Here is a 19,847-nt window from a genome sequence, read left to right as displayed (position 1 = left end):
TCTTGCGTGAAAGGCGTAATACATGCGCCTGTGCTGTGATAGCGAGAAAAAGGCATCCCGCCATCGCGCATCATGAACAACTATGTACTGAATGACGAGATCGGCCAAGGTGCCTTTAGCACCATTTACAAGGGCCGCTACCGCACCACTACCGAGTTTTACGCTATTGCCTCCATCGACAAGAAGCGGCGGGAGCGAGTCGTGAACTGCGTGCAGCTGCTGCGCTCCATGCACCACGCGAACATCATCGAATTTCACAACTGGTACGAAACAAACAACCACTTGTGGATCATTACAGAGTACTGCACCGGCGGAGACATGAGTACGATTCTTCGCTCCAACATCGATCTCACCATTCAGGCGGTCCAGGCGTTTGGCCGTGATGTCGCGATGGGGCTCATGTATATCCACAGCAAGGGCGTAGTCTACAACGATTTGCAGACTCGCAATCTTCTCATGGACTCCGCAGCGATGCTGCGTTTCCACGACTTTAGCTTGGCCTGCAACTTCCGCGACGCGGCGACGCGGCCGCTGGTCGGGACGCCACTGTACATGGCCCCCGAGCTATTCATGTCGAATCCCCCGTTGTGCTCGATGGCATCCGACTTGTGGTCGTTTGGTTGCGTGCTGCACGAGCTGGCGACAGGCAAGCCGCCTTTTGCCGCGTCGGATCTCAAGACGCTACTGACCGACATATTGGCGAGTCCGGCGCCAACAGTTCCCGATGCGCCAGAGTCCTTTCAGTTACTCCTGCGTGGCTTGCTGGAAAAGGACCCACTGAAGCGCTACACGTGGACAGATGTTGCCCAAAGCAAATTCTGGGATGAGCCCTTACTGCTGCCGAGCAACGGATTTCCATCTCAGGTGGTGTGGGAAGACTACAAGTGTTCACGCTCCGGGTGCACCGCGAGTCAGCAGTGCTGGACGGATGCTGATGTGTGCGCGGCAGTGGCGCACGCTGTGGTGGCAGCGAAATCAAACGCTTCGACGCATAATATGGAGGAAAGGGAGCGAGCGGCGGCGACGTTGAACGTAGCGAAGGAGCTTGAATTCACTGCAATCGCGTCGGAGCGAGCGGCGATGCTGCTGGAACGACTACCTGACCGGGCACCGGAGTGTGCCACAAGCTCGGTAGATCGTAGCATGACCGCGTGCAGCAGCGCGGCGCACGGCTGCGCATCCACGACCTCAATGGTGTCGACTGTCACAAACACCAACGGCTCTTCGACAACCGTCGCTTCCGCTCGCCGCAGTCGTCTCACCGAATCGAAAAACATTGGTGGTGGCCCACAGCGGCGCCGCGTGAGCAAGGGTCGCAGCGCCGCAAGCTGTCGTGCATCTGGCGCTGCCAGCGTGGCGTACGAAGGCGGCCGCGCCACGTACGCCGCCAACTTTGGGGCCAAGGAAGACCGCCCGACGGAGGAGAGCTTGCGTCTCTTCGCGGGTGGGGCGCTACGCCACCTCCCAATCAGCGACCTTCTCACCCATCACACGGATCAGCACATTCGCCCTCTGAGTAACAATAGCCGCATCGAATACACGCCGGAGCCGTCGTACGACGTCACCACGCTTGGCTTCACAGCACTGACGGCAGCGGAGATCAATAGCCTGACGGGAAAAGAACACACGGCGTTTTTCCGCTCCCTCTACCTGTCTCTCTCCAACATGAGTAGGGGCTACAAGCACGTGCTGAATGCCATGAATTACGTCATGTCGCTCTGCGGTGATGCCGAGGTGGCGCGTGCCTCGGTTAACAGTTCCGTGATGCGGCTCTGCGTAAAGCATGCTGCTCGAAAGGATGCGCCTGCGACTTTTCGCGCAGCAGCGGCGCTTATCATGGGACTTCTGGTGCGCACAACGGCCTTTATAACGTCGGAGGTGGCCTCGTCGTCGATCCTGCCAGACATAATGCAGTTGTTTGAAGACGAAACCGATGTGCTAGTGAAACGCAAGCTGATTGCCTGCATCGGCGAGTTTCTTTTCTATATCACTGTCCAGCAGGAGAGACAGCGCACCATGTGGAACGTGAAGCCAGCAACAGTGAAGCGCATCTACGCCTCGGCATTAGACGCCGACGACGATGTACTGAAGCACTATGCAGCAAAGATGATCGAGAACATGGCATCCACCACGCAGAAGGAGATGACGCTGGAGCTTTTTGCCGACCCCCTCTTTGTGGAGAAACTGCTGGCCGTGTTCGCCCTTCCGTCGGTGGAGGGTCGCAGCGAGGACATGCGCTCCGACGCGGCGTGCGCAGCATTTAAGCTCGGTATGATGAAGGACGAGTTGATCCTGGTTGTCATGCAGTCGAAGTGGTTGCAGGTGACATCGTACGCGACGGTGACGCAGCGATCCACCGTCCCACACACGATGCAGATGATGCTCACGTTTCTCAACTACGCCATCGTGAAGGGGATGGTGACGCTACAGAGCCCGTTTGCTCGATTGTGGTCGCAGGTCTCTCCTGGATCGCGCAGCAGCAATGACCGCCAAAGCTCTCTGTTCACGTCCTCGCTCAGCGTTGACGATGCGGAGGAGGTTGTGGGGAACGCGTTATTCGTGAGTGAGGACTTGCTGCAGCGTCTGGGCGAGGCGATCGAGCAGGCGTCGCTTGCTGTCTGCGGCAAAATACTTCTCTTCGTGATGCTCATCGGCTGCGTTGGCGGGAGCGCTATCTGCCAGATTCTCAGCAGCCGCATCGTCGCCTTCGTTGATCGTCTTGTTCGTGACACAGACTCGTACGTGAAGCACTGCGGCGCAGCCATGTTAGCCTTCCTTGGCTGGTTTGTGTCGGAGAAGCTCGCGAGTATTGCTCGGCGAGTGTCGTCGACCACGACGCCGACGCACCTCGCCTCTCTTCAGCAGCTGCTGAACAACTCCGCCGTGCGCAGCGGCATTAACTTTCAAAAGGACGTCTTTCAGAGCCTCTCGACATGTATTGACAAGGCCATGAGTAACTCTCTCTACGGCACCTATAAAGACGAGTTCAACAGCATCGCCGACCGCTTCGTTGAGAGCCCCGAGGTGGTGCTGCACTATGAGGAGAACCTCTGCCTTTACCTCGCCACCTCCTACGCCGAAATGTTGCGGCGCAAGGGGGCGAGCGACCGCTTCACTGCGATTCGTTTCCTGACGTCTGTCATGGTGCCCATCTCGGCCGAGGTGACAGCAACGCGCAAGGAGAGCAGTTACGCCTCGTCGGCTGCGCGCCATGTACTGAACGCGGTGGTGCCGAATGTTGAATCCCTCTTGCGCGAAACAAGCCCGATCCCCACAAACACGATGCGACTCCTCGTCACGTGCGGCGAGATGGCGCAGGGCAAACTATCCAGCCTCGTATCGGAGGGGTTACTAGGCTATATAATGGACTATGTGAATGACAGGGCTGACAAGGACGATATGTACTACCCACTCTCTTTCATTCACCTCTGCCTGCTGGTGTGTCAGCGGGCCAGCGTCTTCAACCACGTTATGCGCGAGGGACTGTGCGCGCTTGCCCTTCAGGTACTTGCGTCAGCTTCAACGAGCAGAAATGAGCAGCTGATTGAAATGTCCTGCAGTCTTTTGGCAGTGATCGTGCGGCGTGTTGCGGGTGACTCATCCTCACAGGTGACGGTGCAGTGCGCTAACTGTGTGAAGGACTCGATCAGCTCCATTTTACTACCAATTTGTGCAGACACGTCCAACAGTATCGCTCTGATGGAATCTGCCGCATCTGTGATAGAGGACTTTGTCCGTCTCTCGTCGGTGGCTCGCAGCGACCTCACCTCAGCAACCACACTTGTCATGTGGGCAGGGGCCTTGTCCAGTGCGCTTCTGACATCAAAGAAGAGCACCGTGGCCATGAGTCTGCTGACAGCCCTGAGTACGTCGTGTGAGTTCACCTCGGGCGACGTTATCCAGGCGCTCAGGTGCAATCCGCGGCTTATGTCAGTGTTGGACAGCGCCGCGGACTCCACGCACCTGCGTCTCGTCGCCAATGAGGCAAGCAGGATTCTGAAGCAACTCTCCTAGGTGTGTCATAAAGGGCACGACGGAGCACTTCTCTCCGCACGCTCCTGTGCCTGAGGCTGAGCCCGTGTCAGTTTCTGTCGGGCGACATCGTTGCTGTCGCCTGTACGATTTCTTCTCTGTGTGTGTGTTTTCCTTCGTCGTGTTCTTTGCGTTTCCTGCGCCACTCGTTCCATCCAACGACTCACCAATAATATGCTTCCCCTCTCTGTCCTTTGCTCCCCCTCTCATTTTCTCACTCTGAGGATGTATACATCCTGCATGCTGATGGTGATCGTAGTAATGCGTGGCAGATGCCTCAACAACAACAACGCTGGAAGAGAAAAAAAAACGAAACGACCACGGAGATAGATAATGGCTTCTGTGCCTCTTGCTAAGCCCTTTCAAGAACCCCACACGCTCTCGCTGCTGCCGTAGAGTGCAATGGGCATGAATGAGTGAGTGAGGGAGAGGAAGTCGCGTTCGATCGGTGGGGCATTACCTTAGGCAAAACGGGGTAGCTCTGCTGACGATGTGTGCCTTTTTCATGCCGTCTCTTTCTTTTCGGCGCTTGCCTCCCATGTACGTTGGAACGCTTCTGTTGGTGAGAAGCATCTCTTCATGGGCGTATGTGTGTGTGTGTTTGTCTTCCATCGCCCCTCACGCAACGCGCCGATCTGTTTTGTTCCCTCTCCATCTTCGTACTCGTACCATCCACCCCACCACCGCCCGCTCCTCTCTTCTTCCCCCCTTTCCCACTCTGACTTCGTACCTCCCGTAGCACCGTGAGACGTTTCAGACCTACACACACTAACGGACTCACGAATCGGGTGTGGGATAGCCTTAGCGGGGAGTGCTTCTACTACAGACTGAGCAAAGACAAGGGAATTGTCTAGCTGCTTCCGGTTTGTGAATCACCGACGGCTATTCCTCTCTCCGTCTTCCTTGCCTTCCCCTCGTCTGCGGGGGAGAAATCCTCGTGAGCAGGCCTCTGTAGATAGACGCTTCTCTCTTTTGGTCCCCTTTTTTCTCTTTGGCCGTTGGGAGCGGTTCAGCTTTGAGCTCACAACACGTGCGTGTGTGTGTGTGTGTGTGCCTGCGTGCATGCGGAGTCTGACTCTCTTTTCGCCTCCCTTGCATCTTTCTTTTGTGTTTGGGCCTATCCAATCGCCCTTCCCCCTTCTCTCCCCTCTTCCCTCTCCCCCCCGTGCCGTTGCTGCCACCTGTACAGATCGCCTCTCCCCTTATTCCCCGGGAGTCTTCCCTTTTTTTTGTTTTTGGCCCCCGCGATCTCGCTCAACGGCGCCAGCAGAGGTGTGCAGGGGTCTCAAACGACGCGCATGCACCGCCACACAAGAAGGCACTCGAAAAACGCCTCTTTGCACGTGAGTGACTGCGGGCGTACTCGGCAGCGTTGCAGCCACACGCCGGGACGGTTTCTAACTCTCTACAAGTTGGTAAAGCGCGAGTGAATTTGTGCCTCCCGCACTGACCTCCCCTCACACACACACACACAAATCACTGACGCTCAAGCACTCAAAGCTATGCTGCAAAGTTTTCTTCGGCCTCAAAGCGGTACCGCCACGGCGGCGGCAGGTGACGACACGGTGGAAATTGAGCCATTCAACGATTTTATGATGGGGAGCCACGATCTTGGTACCCAACATACCACGAATGCCGTCAATTTCGCAGCCTCGGCGAGCAGTGCCGCTGTCAAGGAGAACGCCGGCACCAGGGCAGCCGCTGCCCTCGGTGCTCTCCCTGTTAGCAGCACGTATAAAGAATCTGCTTTGCGGTTCCCGACGGCGAGCCCCGGCACCTTCGAGCCAAAGGTCCAGGTGCCGTACGCCTACAAGCGGGGCCGCATGCCACGCGACGTGGAGATTGAGCGCCGTCGCCGACTGTACGACAGCGAGAGTGTCGACCGCCTTGTGCACGTTAGTGGGCTGACCTGGGAGGCTCTAGCCCGTCGTAGTGCGCAGAGCCTGCCGCTGGAGATCTTTGATGATACTTCTTACGACTGCCGCAATCCGTCCGAGTGGATGGCGATGGCGGCTACGGCACCAACCCAAGCGTCTCGCTTTCTTCCAGCCGAAGCAGTGTACTATCACAAAGACCGCGACACCTTCGAGCTCTGTCCGTGTCGCGTGGTTGGATGGGCCGAGGACACGAACACGATTCAGCTCCATTGGGGGTCCACCCCGACGACGGCGCACTGCTTGAATACCGACGGTGACCCTGCTAGTGCTGCGGCATACAGCGAGGTCCGCGAACCGGTGGCGACGCTGCCCCGCATCTTCGTGCGTTTTCTTGCCGAGGACCCGATCGTGTACGTTCAGCGCTTGGTGAGCGCTCACATTCAGCGACAGAAGACAACCTCATGGATTCTCTACCGTTTGTGCTGCGACTCGATGCCTGTGGCGAGCCTCGAAGAGCTGGACGCCGGGCTCGCAGAGAGGCTGCGCCATCTCGGGACGGACATTCCTCAGCTCAGCCCTGCTGAGTTTCCCGATGTGGCGGAGCGCGTGGAGCGGCTAGTCTCGGAGATTACGTTAGAGTGGCAGCGCAGCCACAATCGCCTGCTGCTGCGCGACCGCCTCCGCAGCGACGAGTCTGTGGCCCGGATGGTCGTGAACTCCACCCACATGGACCCCGAAGAGCTTCTGCGTGGCCCCAACCTTGCCGTCGACCGCAGCGACTTGGGTGACCCTTCCACGGTGATCTGCGTGGAGGGTGACGGCTTTGTGTTTGCAGAGCAGGAAAAATCTTTCACGTTTGCGACGTACTTCACACAGCCAGAGGTGGTGCAGGCGTTGACAGGGGTGCAGCGAGAGTGCATGCGGGTACTCGAGGGATCCCTGTTCAACCTGCCCAAGGAGCGACAGATGCCTCTGGCATTGTTTGTGAAGTGCCAACGCGAGCATCTCACCTCGGTGTCCCGGCAGCTGAAAACAGAATGGCTGCCGCGCATCTGTGAGACCATCGTCAGCAGCTTTCAGTCGGCGGGGAAGGGCTGGCTGAACACGCGCGAGGCAAAGCAAAGCATCTATGAAATGTCGAAACTAAAGAAGTTCTTCGTGACGGTGAAGTTCATGATGGAGGACACGCTGTTCCAACTCGTGTACAGCTCCCTTCACTCCTTCGCAGACTTCGTCGAGGAGGTGTCGAACTTTACGGTGACGGTGCAGGACATGAACAACGTGGTGAACGCATGGCCCGGCAGCGACGCCGAGGACTGCGTGGAGAAGCAGCCTCTCTTCACGATCGATCTGATGGAAAAGGATGGGCACTTCTCCTACTCCATCTCCTTTGATGACTTCGAGGCGACCATCGTGGATCTATTCAACGATGCGATTGTCTGCACAGAGTTCATTCCGCAGGTGGAGCGCTATGTGATGACGCAGTACTTCTGGAGCCGCGACAGTGAGGGGCCCTTCCTCGACTCGGTGAAGAAGGAAGAGGAGCACGTGTGTTTGCTGCGCGAGCGCGTGCAGAACTCCGTGCGGGCCTCCCTTGCTCCGCTGCAGACGTATCTGAACACGTACGATGAGCTTCTCCCACTCATCCGACTGGATCAGTCAGAGTTCATCAAGAAGTACGCGGAGGCCGGGCACAGTATGGACGAGATGAAGGAGGAGATTGCGCAGCACCTCCGCGCCAAGAAGTCCCTGGCCGAGCGACTGCCGCTCTTCCTCACAGTTGGCAACTTTGTTGTCGACTGTCAGTCTTTCAGCTACCTCATGTCAATGAAGGAGGAGGAGCTGGCAAGGCTGGTGATGCGGCTCATCGGCAAAACTGGAAAGGAGGAAGCGTTGCATGTGCGGGAGGCATTTACACGCATGGTCAACACAATTGAGAAGACGCCACAGAGCCCGGAGAAGCTGTACGAGCTATATGCCTTCATGGATGACATGGGGGAGCAGGTGGCTGAGTTGATGGAGCACATCGCCGAGGTTCGCCAGTGCTACGCCATCCTTGACGGGTTTCAGTTTGAGCTCAGCGACGACGAGTCACGCCTGAAGTGGGAAGCCATTGGCTGGCCTCGCCAGCTGGCTCTGCGTAGTCAAGCCGTACGCAAGCAGCTCGAGCAGGTGCAGGAAGAGCTACACTCGGGGCTGCAGAAGCGGCAGGAGGAGTTCTCGAAGCGGGTGGAGCAGCTGCAGCGCATCGTGGTGACCTTCTCGAGGCACACCGAGGCCGCTGAGGCGGACAAGGTGGCGGCTGAGGTCAAGACGCACAACATTGAAATTCGGCATTGCATCGAGGAGGCCCGCTCCATCAACAGCGACCAGCGTCTCTTCGGTGACAAACTTTCCGACTACCGCAACGTCTTTGAGCTCGACAAGGAGTTCAAGCCGTACAGCGACCTGTGGCTGACAACGTACACCTGGCAGGAATCATACCGCCGCTGGCACACAGACGCTTTCACCACTCTCGATGCTGCAGAGATCGAGTCGACCGTGATTGCTGCATTTAAGGTAATGGTGAGCCTCGCCAAGACGTTCAAGGACAAGGCGGCGCTGCTCAAGATTGTGGAGGAGGTCAAGGCGGTTGTCGAGGACTTCAAGCCGTGGGTGCCATTCCTATCGTCGCTGCGCCACCCTGGAATGAGGGAGCGCCACTGGACCGCTCTGTCCGAGAAGCTCGGGCTGAAGCTGGTACCCGGTACCACACTGCTACTGCTGGAGGACTGCAAACCGCTGCTAGCACACCACGAGACCATTATTAGCTTCTGCGAGGTGGCCGCGAAGGAGTCACAGATCGAGACGACGCTCAAGGACATGCGTGCTAAGTGGGAGTCCAAGTGCTTCATCATCGAGGCGTACAAAGAGACAGGAACGTACATCCTCAAGGACACCTCTGAAGTGGTGGAACTCCTCGACGAACACCTCAACCTTGTTCAGCAGCTGCAGTTTTCTCCCTTCAAGGGCTACTTCGAGGAATCCATCACGGACTGGGAGCGCTCGCTCAGCCTCATCTCCGACACACTTGAGCAATGGCTGGAGTGCCAGCGAGCGTGGCGTTATCTGGAGCCGATTCTCAACTCTGAGGACATCGCCATGCAGCTACCGCGACTGTCTGCACTCTTCGAGAAGGTCGACCGCACATGGCGACGTGTCATGGGGAACGCATACACGCAGCCAAACGTATTGGAATACTGCATAGGCACCAACAAACTGTTGGACCACTTGCGCGAGGCGAACCGGCTCCTCGAAGAGGTGCAGCGGGGCCTCAACGACTACTTGGCGGAGAAGCGACAGACGTTCCCACGTTTCTACTTCCTCTCTGACGAGGAGCTGCTGGAGATTTTGTCGCAGGCGAAGGAGGTGCGTCGCATTGACGCCAACATCACTAAACTGTTTGAGGGCATTCACCACCTCCAGTGGAACAACGTTCACCCTGACGAGACGCGCGCCGAGAACGCGGAGGACGTGGCCTGTAGGGATGCGGTAGCCGCGACTACAGATACAATGACAGGCTTCTATAGCGGAGAGGGCGAGTACATTCCAGCGACGACACCGGTGGTGCCGCACGGCAACGTGGAAGATTGGCTGAAGCTTCTGGAGAAGATGATGAAGGACAGCGTACATACCCAAGTGAAACAGGCCGTCAAGGCATACCTTAGCATGCGTCGTAGCGAGTGGGTTCTGCAGTGGCCAGCGCAGGCAATTATCGCGGTGTCGCAGATCTACTGGACCCAGGGGTGCGAGGAGGCCCTCACTACGAAAGGAGAGGTGGGTTGCTACGCAAAGGTGCTAGACAGGCAGTTACGGCAGCTGGTGGAGGTGGTTCAGTCTCCGTTGACGGCGATCCAGCAGATCAACATGGGCGCGCTCATTACTATCGAGGTGCATGCCAAGGACACTGTCGACAACATGCAGGCAGCGAAGGTCTCGAGCACGCAGTCGTTTGAGTGGATAAAGCAGCTCCGCTTCTACTTCGACAACAACGATGGTTTCTGCCACATTCGCCAGGTAGACACCCACTTCGTGTACGGTGGCGAGTACCTCGGCAACACGGCCCGCCTGGTTGTGACCCCGCTGACCGATCGCATCTATCTGACCTTGACGGGTGCCCTGGCGCTGTGCCTCGGTGGCGCGCCGGCCGGCCCCGCCGGTACCGGGAAGACAGAGACGACTAAAGACCTGGCTAAGGCCCTTGCCAAGCAGTGCGTCGTCTTCAACTGCCAGGAGGGTATGACGTTCCGGTCGATGGGCAAGTTCTTCAAGGGTCTCGCCTGGACCGGCGCGTGGGCCTGCTTTGACGAATTCAACCGTATCGACGTCGAGGTGCTCTCCGTTGTAGCACAGCAGGTGACAGACCTGCAGCAGGCATGCTCCACGAAGCAGTACCGCCTTCTTTTCGAGGAGAGCGACATCCTCGTGGACCCCACCCACGCCGTCTTCATCACCATGAACCCCGGCTACGCTGGCCGCACAGAGCTACCGGATAACTTAAAGGTGCTGTTCCGCCCCGTGGCGTGCATGGTGCCGGATTACGCCATGATTGGGGAAATCCGCCTCTTCTCGTACGGCTACCAGAAGGCGCGCGCCTTGGCGCAGAAGATGGTCACAACGTTCAAGCTGAGCTCCGAGCAACTTTCGTCGCAGGACCACTACGACTTTGGTATGCGTGCCGTCAACACCGTCATCTCAGCAGCCGGGCTAAACAAGCGAGAGCGGCCCAACGACGACGAGGATGAGCTGTTGCTGCGTGCGCTGCGCGACTCCAACGTGCCGAAGTTCCTCAAGGACGACATTCTACTTTTCGAGGGAATCATAAGTGACTTATTCCCCGATACGGCCCTGCCACAGAGCAACTACGGTGCCGTGGTGGAGGCGCTGACAACGGCCATCACAGAGGCGCACCAGCAGCCCATCTCCGCCTTCGTTCAAAAGTGCTTGCAGCTGTACGACATCACCATGCTGCGCCACGGCCTCATGCTTGTTGGCCCCTCTGGCAGCGGCAAGACGGCATCCTTCACAGCGCTGCAACGCGCCCTGACGGAATGCGCGGCCCGCCAAGCGAAGGGCGTCAACTTCGGCGCGCGCCGCCTACAGAAGGTGTTCACGCACATCTGCAATCCAAAGTCCGTTACGATGGACCAGCTGTACGGCGCCTATGATGAAAATGGCGAATGGAAGGACGGTGTGCTGTGCGTGCTGTTCCGCTGTGCCGCCCGATACGGGGATGAGTCCAACCTCATCGGCAAACATTGGGTGATATTCGACGGCCCCGTTGATGCGCTGTGGATTGAGTCGATGAACACCGTGCTGGACGAGAACAAGAAGCTCTGCCTCGTCTCCGGCGAAATCATCCAGATGAGCCGTGACATGACGATGATGTTCGAGGTGGAGGACCTCGCCGTGGCGTCGCCGGCCACAGTCTCTCGGTGCGGCATGATCTACCTTGACCCTGCCACGTGTGTCCCTGCATCCGCGCTCATCACGAGCTGGATCGCGGTGCTGCCCCCTTACCTGGAGTCTCAGCGCGAGACATTGAAGAGGCTGTCCGATACCTACATCGAGGAGCTCGTGTCATTGGTGCGCAGCGGTGCGGTACACGAGTACGTCACCTCGACCACTAGCGGGCTCATGTACTCCTTCTTCCACATGATGGAGGGGTACGTGAAGAGCTTCGAGGTGGCCAAGTCGGCTTCGGGACAGCTGCAAGTGTCGCCGGAGCGCCTGGCCGTCATGGCCGGCGCGGTACCACCGCTCTTCTTCTTCTCGCTGGTGTGGAGTATTGGTGCCACGTGCGACGAGGCAGGACGGCAGCTCTTCTCCTCGACGGTGTGGCGTCTCGCGGAGGCGAATGGCGATGGTCAGTGGCTGCCGCGACTTCCAGCCGACGGCGCGAGCGGCAGCGGCGGAGCAGAGGCGTTTTTATACGACTACGTTTACCGCTATGACCCCACTGGCGTGATGGAGGGGGAGGTGGACGCGGCCAGCAGCAGCGGTGGCGGCGGCGCTCCTGCACCCTCGCCATCGGTGTCGGGCAGCTGGGTGCACTGGATGCACGAGCAGACGACTCTGACCATTCCCGATGGCACCCGCTTTGAGGACATCATCGTCCCCACGATCGATAGCACACGGCAAAACTACGTGCTGCAGCACTTGATGGAGCAGAAGGTCAATGTCGCCGCTGTTGGTCCCACTGGCACAGGTAAGTCCATCTCGCTCGCGCGTCTCGTGCTCGGTGGGGGCATGCCTAGTAGTTTTCTTGGCCTCAACTTCACATTCTCAGCGCAGACGAAGTGCACAGTGCTGCAGGATTCACTGATGGCCAAATTCGACAAGCGCCGCTCGCACGTCTATGGCGCCCCTGCCGGTAAGCACTTTCTCATCTTCATTGACGACGCGAATCTGCCGCTGCCGGAGAAGTATGGCGCGCAGCCCCCGGTGGAGCTGCTGCGGCAGATGCTCGCCCAAGGCGGTTTCTACAACTTCACCGGCGGCATCAAGTGGAACTCCATTATCGACTGCTCGCTCGCACTGGCGATGGAGCCACCTGGAGGGGGGCGCAACCATATCTCGAATCGCTTTATGCGCTACTTCAATTACCTTGCCTTCCCCGAGATGTCGGATATGTCGAAGCGAACAATCTTGCAGGCCATCCTCTCCGGCGGCCTCACGCACCGCGGACTCGGCGACCGCCTCGCCAATGTTTCCTCCGCCGTGGTGGAGAGCACGCTGCGTGTGTTCAGCAAGTGCACTCAGGTCTTCCTGCCGACCCCAGCGCACGTGCACTACTCCTTTAACATGCGTGATGTGATGCGTGTCTTTCCCCTGCTGTACGCGGCGGACGCATCGGTGCTGCAGTCCGAGACATCTTTCGTGCGGCTGTGGATGCACGAGATGCAGCGCGTCTTCTGCGATCGCCTTGTCAGCGCGACAGATAAGGGCCTGTTCATTGAGTACCTCCGTGCCGAGCTGCTATCGATGGGGGTGGACAAGTCCTACAGCGAAGTGGTGAGGGCCGATCGCCTCATCTTTGCTGACGTGCTGAGCGACAAAGGCGTGTACGAGCAGATCACCGACATGGACGCCCTCACGGCGCGCATGAATGAGCTTCTGACGACCTACAATGACGAGAATGAAGTGAAGATGAACCTGGTGCTCTTCCTCGACGCCATCGAGCACGTCTGCCGTATCTCACGCGTTCTGCGGCTACCAAACGGACACTGCCTTCTGCTCGGCATCGGCGGGTCGGGCCGCAAGTCGCTTACGCGTCTCGCTTGCTCGCTAATTCCGGAGATGGAGGTATTCACGATTGAGCTGACGAAGAGTTTCGGTGTAAAGGAGTGGCATGAGAGTCTGGCAAAGTTGCTGCTGGAGTGTGGCAGGGATGAGAAGAAGCGGACGTTTCTGTTCTCAGACACTCAGCTGGTGCATCCGACTTTTCTCGAGGATGTGGCGGGTCTGCTCACATCGGGTGATGTGCCGAACCTGTTTGAGGACGAAGACATCGAACTCATCAATGACAAGTTCCGCGGCGTCTGCCTCAGCGAGAACCTGCCCACCACGAAGGTGTCGATATACGCGCGGTTCGTGAAAGAGACGCGGGCCAACCTGCACCTCGCCCTCGCCTTCTCTCCTATCGGAGAGTCGTTTCGCAGCCGCCTGCGCATGTTTCCCTCGCTCATCGCGTGCTGCACCATCGACTGGTTCGCTGAGTGGCCATCCGAGGCGCTGCTGTCGGTAGCCAGAGTGCAGTTGAATGCTGACGGCAGCGCTGACATGGTAGGGGTTGCAAGCGATGTTGACTTGGCGAGCTGCTTTCAGGCAGTGCATCGCACTGCGGCGGAGGTGACGGAGTGCTTCTTCCTCGAGACGCGTCGTCGCTCGTACGTGACGCCGACGTCGTACCTCGTGCTCATCTCTAACTTCAAGGCGATGGCGGCAGCTAAGCGCCGCTTCCTTCGCGAGCAACGCGGCCGACTCGAGAAAGGTCTGGATAAGCTGCGGGACACCGAGGTACAGGTGGCCGAGCTGGAAGCCCAGCTCAAGGCGCAGCAACCTGTGCTGGAGGAGAAAAAGGTGGAGATTCAGTCCATGATGGAGCGGCTGACGGTGGACCGAAAGGTCGCGGCGGTGAAGGAGGCAGACGCACGCAGAGAGGAATCGGAGGCTTCTGTGAAGGCGGAGGAGTGCGCCAAGATGCGACAGGAGTGCGCCGAGCGCCTGGCGGAGGCGGAGCCGGCTCTGGCGGAGGCCGTAAAGGTATTGTCCAAGATCAAGGCAGCGGAGATTTCGGAGCTGAACAAGTACGCGAATCCACCTAAGGGTGTGCAATACGTCATGGAGGCCGTCGCGTTGCTGCTTACGTTTGGCAACTGCCCGAGGGAGTTCTACAGCGGTCCTGCTGGCGGCCGCAAGGTACCAGACTGGTGGCTGTGCGCGAAGTCCTACATGCGGGATGCGAATCGGTTGCTAGACTTGCTCGTGCAACCGCCGGAGAAAGGAGGCTTCAACCGCGAGGCGATGGACACGGCGCTGATGGACAAGGTGCGCGTCTACTACGACAACGAAGAGTTCCAACCGGAGAAGGTGAAGGCGGTTTCTTTGCCCTGCATGGCCATGTGCCTGTGGGTGCGCGCCATGTACAAGTGGTTCTTTGTGAACCGAGAGATTCAGCCACTTCGGGAGAGGCTGGCGGCGACGGAGGCGGAGCTGGCTGTGGTGACGGATGCCCTGCGCGTCACCCAGGCAACGCTGGACCACGTAATTGCTGCTGTGGCAGCACTCGAGAAGGAGTACGACGACGCCCTCAACACGCAGGCAGCGCTCGAGGCTGAGGTGGAGCGCACGTCGCTGAAGCTGCAGCGTGCTGGTAGGCTTATCGACGGTCTGGGCGGAGAGAAGCACCGCTGGGTCACGCTGGTTGAGCAGTACAGGGAGCAGGAGCGCTACATTATCGGCGACATGGTGGTGGCGGCGGCCACGGTGGCCTACTGCGGACCTCTCACGGCACCCTATCGAAGTGACGTGCGTCGAAAGTGGAAGGCGCACCTCACCGCTGCGAACGTCGAGACGAGCGCCGACTTTGACCTCGTCTCCACCTCCGGTGACGCCGTGCAGATACAGGAGTGGCAACTGTGCGGCTTGCCGACGGACGCGCTGTCCACCGAGAACGCTATCATCCTCACCAACTCACGGAACTGGCCGCTGCTCATCGACCCGCAGGGACAAGCCAACACGTGGGTGCGCAACATTCATCGCAACGACAACCTGCAGGTGTGCAAGGCGTCGAATGACAAGTTCATGAAAACTGTCGAAAGCGCGATTCGCCTGGGGCTGCCGTGCCTGATCGAGAACGTCGGCGAGTCGCTCGATGCCGCGCTGGAGCCGTTGCTGTTGAAGAACATCTTTCTCATTGGCAGCACCCCACATGTCCGCATCGGTGACACCGCCATCCCGTACGACCGCAACTTCAAGCTGTACCTCACGACGAAGCTGCCGAACCCAACCTACACACCCGAGACAATTGTTACCGTCTCACTGCTAAACTTCTTCATTACCCCGAGCGGGCTCGAGGAGCAGCTGCTCGGCAAGACGGTGGAGAAAGAGCGGAATGACCTCGAGGTGGAGAAGCAGCGGCTGACCCGGTCCAACGCAGAGAAGAAGAGCGAGCTGAAGGACCTCCAGGACAACATTCTCGTCCTGCTTGAGCAGGCGGAGGGCGACATCTTGGAGCAGGAGGAGCTCATCATCACATTGGAGAAAAGTAAGGCCAAGTCGACCGAGATCAATGAGGAGCTGGGCAAGGCGAAGGTCATGGAGACAGTGATCGATGAGACACGCAACAAGTATCGCCCGCACGCGGAGCGCGGCTCTCTCTTGTTCTTCTGCGTCTCACAGCTCGCCCTTGTCGACCCCATGTATCAGTTCTCGTTGCAGTGGTTCATGAACCTGTTCCTCAACGCCGTCGACCACGCCGCACAGGTGCCTGCCGCGAAGGTGGCGACGGAGGACGACAGCAGCAGCGCTGAGGACCCTGTGGCAGTGCGGGTACACACCTTAATAGACTACTTCACCTACTCCTTCTACAGCAATGTGTGCCGCTCCTTGTTTGAGAATCACAAGTTGATGTTCTCTTTTTACCTCTGCGCCAGCCTGGTGCAGCACAGCGGTGCCATGGTGGAGGCGGAGTATCGGTTCTTGCTCACCGGCCCCACCGGCAGCGCACCGGCCGAGGCCCTGGCCAACCCGGCTCCGTCGTGGATGAACGAGAGCTCTTGGGCTGAGGTGCTCTTCATTAGCACGCACCTTCCCACCTTTGTCGGCTTTGCCGAGCACGTACGAGACTATTTACAGCACTACAAAGACCTCTTCGACAGCAACGACGCCGACATGTTCCCCCTCGCGGGTGAGTGGAATGAGAAGGCGACACCAATGCAGCGGCTGGTGGTAATGCGGTGCTTCCGAGTGGACAAGGTAGCGCCGGCCATTCAGCACTTTATTGAGCACTACATGGGCGACCGATACATTGTGGTGCCGCAGTTCGACTTGATGGACGCCTACAAGGACAGCGACTGCCTGACGCCGCTCATCTTCATCAACTCTGCTGGCTCAGATCCGATGAACGACCTGCTGCGCTTCGCAGAGACGATGCGGATGTCGAAGCGGCTGGAGAAGGTGTCGCTCGGTCAGGGGCAGGGCAAGAAGGCAGAGGAGCTAATCCGTGTCGCACGGGAGAAAGGGCAGTGGGTATTGCTGCAGAACTGCCACCTCGCCTCGTCATGGATGCCGACGCTGGAGTCCATTGTGGAGAGCTTCACCCCGGAGACGGTGAAGAAGGAGTTTCGCCTGTGGCTCACGTCGATGCCGTCAGCCAACTTCCCGGTAGCGGTGTTGCAGACGGCAGTGAAGATGACGAACGAGCCCCCCATGGGGCTTCGGGCAAACGTGACGCGTTCCTACTACGGCTTCACCCCCGCGGACCTTGAACAAGAGGAGAGGCCTGCCGAGTTCAAAAAGCTGGTGTTTGCCTTGTGTCTTTTCCACGGCGTCATCCAGGAACGCCGCAAGTTTGGCTCCCTCGGGTTCAACATTGCCTACGAGTTCAACGACTCGGACCGAAACGTCTGCTTGTTGCAGCTCCGCAAGTTCTTGTCTATGTATGACGTCATCCCATACGATGTGTTGACCTTTCTAACTGGCGAGATCAACTACGGTGGGCGCGTCACGGATGACTGGGACCGTCGGTGCCTCATGACCCTCATCCAGCACTTTGTCAACCCGGAGGTGCTCCAGGACGGGTATGCCTTCTCGCCATCGGGGATCTACCACACCCTCGAGCCTGGCAATCGCCAGCACTACCTAGACTACCTCGACTCGTGGCCACTGAACCCCAAGCCCGAGATTTTCGGCCTGCACGAGAACGCCGACATCACGTGCGCGCAGAACACGACGCACAGCATACTGTCAGCAGTGCTGGCGCTGGAGTCACGTGGCGGTGCCGGCACAGCGGCGAGCTCGCGGGAGCTGCTGCTGACGGCAACGGCGACGGCGATTACGGCGAAGCTGCCCCAGCTTTTTGACATGGCCGCCTTCACTTTGAAGTACCCGACCAAGTACGAAGAGTCGATGAACACGGTACTAGTGCAAGAGGCCGGTCGCTACAACCGACTACTCAAGTTTATTCACGCTAGCCTGGCCGAGTTTCTCAAAGCTGTAAGAGGTGAGGTTGTCATGTCGGCGGAGCTGGAGGCTGTTGGCTCGAATTTCTTTGTGAACAGCGTACCAGTGTCCTGGAGTGCGCTGGCCTATCCGTCGCTGAAGCCGCTGTCGAACTGGGTCGAGGACCTGGTGAGGCGCGTTTGCTTCATTGCGGACTGGTATGCCCACGGACCGCCGGCAACCTTCTGGTTTGGCGGTTTCTTCTTCCCCCAGGCGTTCCTGACTGGCACGTTGCAGAATCACGCCCGTAAGGTACACCAGGCCATCGACAGCATCTCCTTTCAGTTTGGCGTGCAGGATGCATCACTTGACCCCAAGACGGTACCCCGACCGGACAAGGGAGCGCTGGTCTACGGCTTGTACCTTGAGGGTGCGCGGTGGGACCCGGAGCAGCACTCGCTGGCGGAGTCGAACCCCAAGGAGCTCTACGTTGAGATGCCGCTCATTCACCTGGACCCTGTTGTAAACCGCACCCGCAATGCCGAGGACTACGTATGCCCAGTGTACAAGACACTGACGCGCGCTGGCACGCTCAGCACGACGGGGCACTCGACGAATTTCGTCCTTCCTATTGAGATTCCGACCAAGGTGGATCCGGCGCACTGGATCGAGCGCGGTACTGCCTGCGTGGTGTCACTAAACTACTGAGCGGTTGCGGCTAGCGCATCTGCATCCGCTGATTGTCTCTTTGGATTCTGTTCTTGCTTACCGTCTTGCCACTGAAGCCACGCAGGACTGTGCGCGCGTGCGGTGTCTTTCTGTTTTGCTCGTGGGGCAGTGTCTTTCAGCATATGTGAGGTTGAGATTGCGGCGTGGCAGAGATGTGTGTGTGCGTGTGTGTATGTGTGGTGTTTTCACAGTGCTGTTGGAGGGACCGCCAATTTTTTTTTTTTCGAAAGTTCCGTGCCGGCTGCATGCGTATGCGTGCGCGCCGGTTTACCTTCGCTGCTTTGTATTTGACTCTACTACGACGATTTGTGTAACCTGCGCGCCCTCTCGTTCACGTCACCACTTGCAGTGGCAACCCCCGGTGATTACTGACGGCGCACTTCACCAGACGAGACGCGAGAGGAGACAACATCAGCCGTTTTCCTTTTCTGGTCTTTGTTGTTGTTTGTTTTTCATGCTCATCCGAGCACACATGCGAGGATGCATAACACCAAGATGCAGGGGCCTGATTCACGTGGTCCTGAACCTCTCTGACATGCTCCTCAGTCCTACCAGCTTTTCCCACTTACGCAGCTGAGCGCTTCCTGGGTATCATCACCTTCATCACTCTTTTCCTTATTTCTTGCCGGTCTGTACTTTGGTCTGCATGTCTCTCTCTGTGTCTTACGCGTCTCCTTTCCTCCTCCGCTACCTCTTCTAATTTCTTTCTTCAACTCTCTTGTCACGAGCACCCCCGCGCGTGCAGCGGGGAGTGCTGTGCTGCACCACGGCTAGTGCGGCTTCTTATTGTTTCAGTACCCCCCTCCCCTCCCCCCATACACGTTTGTTCTGATTAGTGTTCGGTTCGGATAGGGAATGTGCTCCCTTTTCCCTCTGTTTTGCGTGCATGTTGTGCTGTTCTGTGCTGCGCTTGAGGTTGCACAGGGGTTTGCGGCTGTGGGTGACTTCCTTCTCTGTGTGATGTCTCCCTCTTCCCCCTTCTAGCAATGATGGTGTTTACGTCTCCTCTACGTCACCACGCACGTGCGCTCGAACAGGTTCGTGCTCTCCCCCAATCATCGTCACCTCTGATGTATAGTCCCCCCTATTCCTCCGCTCTTTCCTGCGATGTATCAAAGCTCGTTTTTTTTCTTTGCTTCTTTTGGGGAACGCGAGTTGGGTGTGGGAAGCAGCAACGGAGGGTGTGGTGATGGAGGCACTGGAGGGAAGCTCACTCCTTTCACTTGATGTGTGGGCTGAGCTTCTTCACACCTTCAACTTCTCTTCCCTTCCACACGTCTTCTCGTTCCACTCGCCTGTATTGTGCGATAACGCACTGGCTTGTTCTAGACATGTGTCATCACCATTAACCTCCTATGCTTGCATCGGACAGTAAAACACACCGCTGAATCGCTCCCTCAGCTACAGGAATGCAGGAGAACAGGAGGAGGAGGAGAGCACGTGCGAGAAGCAGAAAGGGGTATGCTGCAAGCACGTCCCTTGTCTCGTTTGTTCCATGTTGCTCTG

General features: G+C 58.1%; 2 protein-coding genes across 2 annotated transcripts; both read left to right on the top strand.

The window, feature by feature from the left end:
• Positions 1-72: 72 nt before the first annotated feature.
• LPMP_280630 (protein kinase, putative) lies at positions 73-4,014 on the top strand (the record flags this gene model as incomplete). Its single annotated transcript, XM_010702102.1, has 1 exon — positions 73-4,014. The coding sequence occupies one exon, from the start codon at positions 73-75 to the stop codon at positions 4,012-4,014; it is 3,942 nt and encodes a 1,313-aa protein (XP_010700404.1).
• A 1,613-nt stretch (positions 4,015-5,627) lies between these two features.
• Positions 5,628-18,320, top strand: LPMP_280620 (dynein heavy chain, putative; the record flags this gene model as incomplete). The annotated part of the gene is made up of 1 exon (XM_010702101.1): positions 5,628-18,320. One exon carries the CDS (start codon positions 5,628-5,630, stop codon positions 18,318-18,320), a length of 12,693 nt encoding a protein of 4,230 aa, XP_010700403.1.
• Positions 18,321-19,847: the final 1,527 nt, after the last annotated feature.

This window comes from Leishmania panamensis (assembly GCF_000755165.1).
Source record: "Leishmania panamensis strain MHOM/PA/94/PSC-1 chromosome 28 sequence".
NCBI classification, from domain to species: Eukaryota; Euglenozoa; class Kinetoplastea; order Trypanosomatida; family Trypanosomatidae; genus Leishmania; species Leishmania panamensis.
This window is presented reverse-complemented; position numbering and strand designations above follow the sequence as displayed.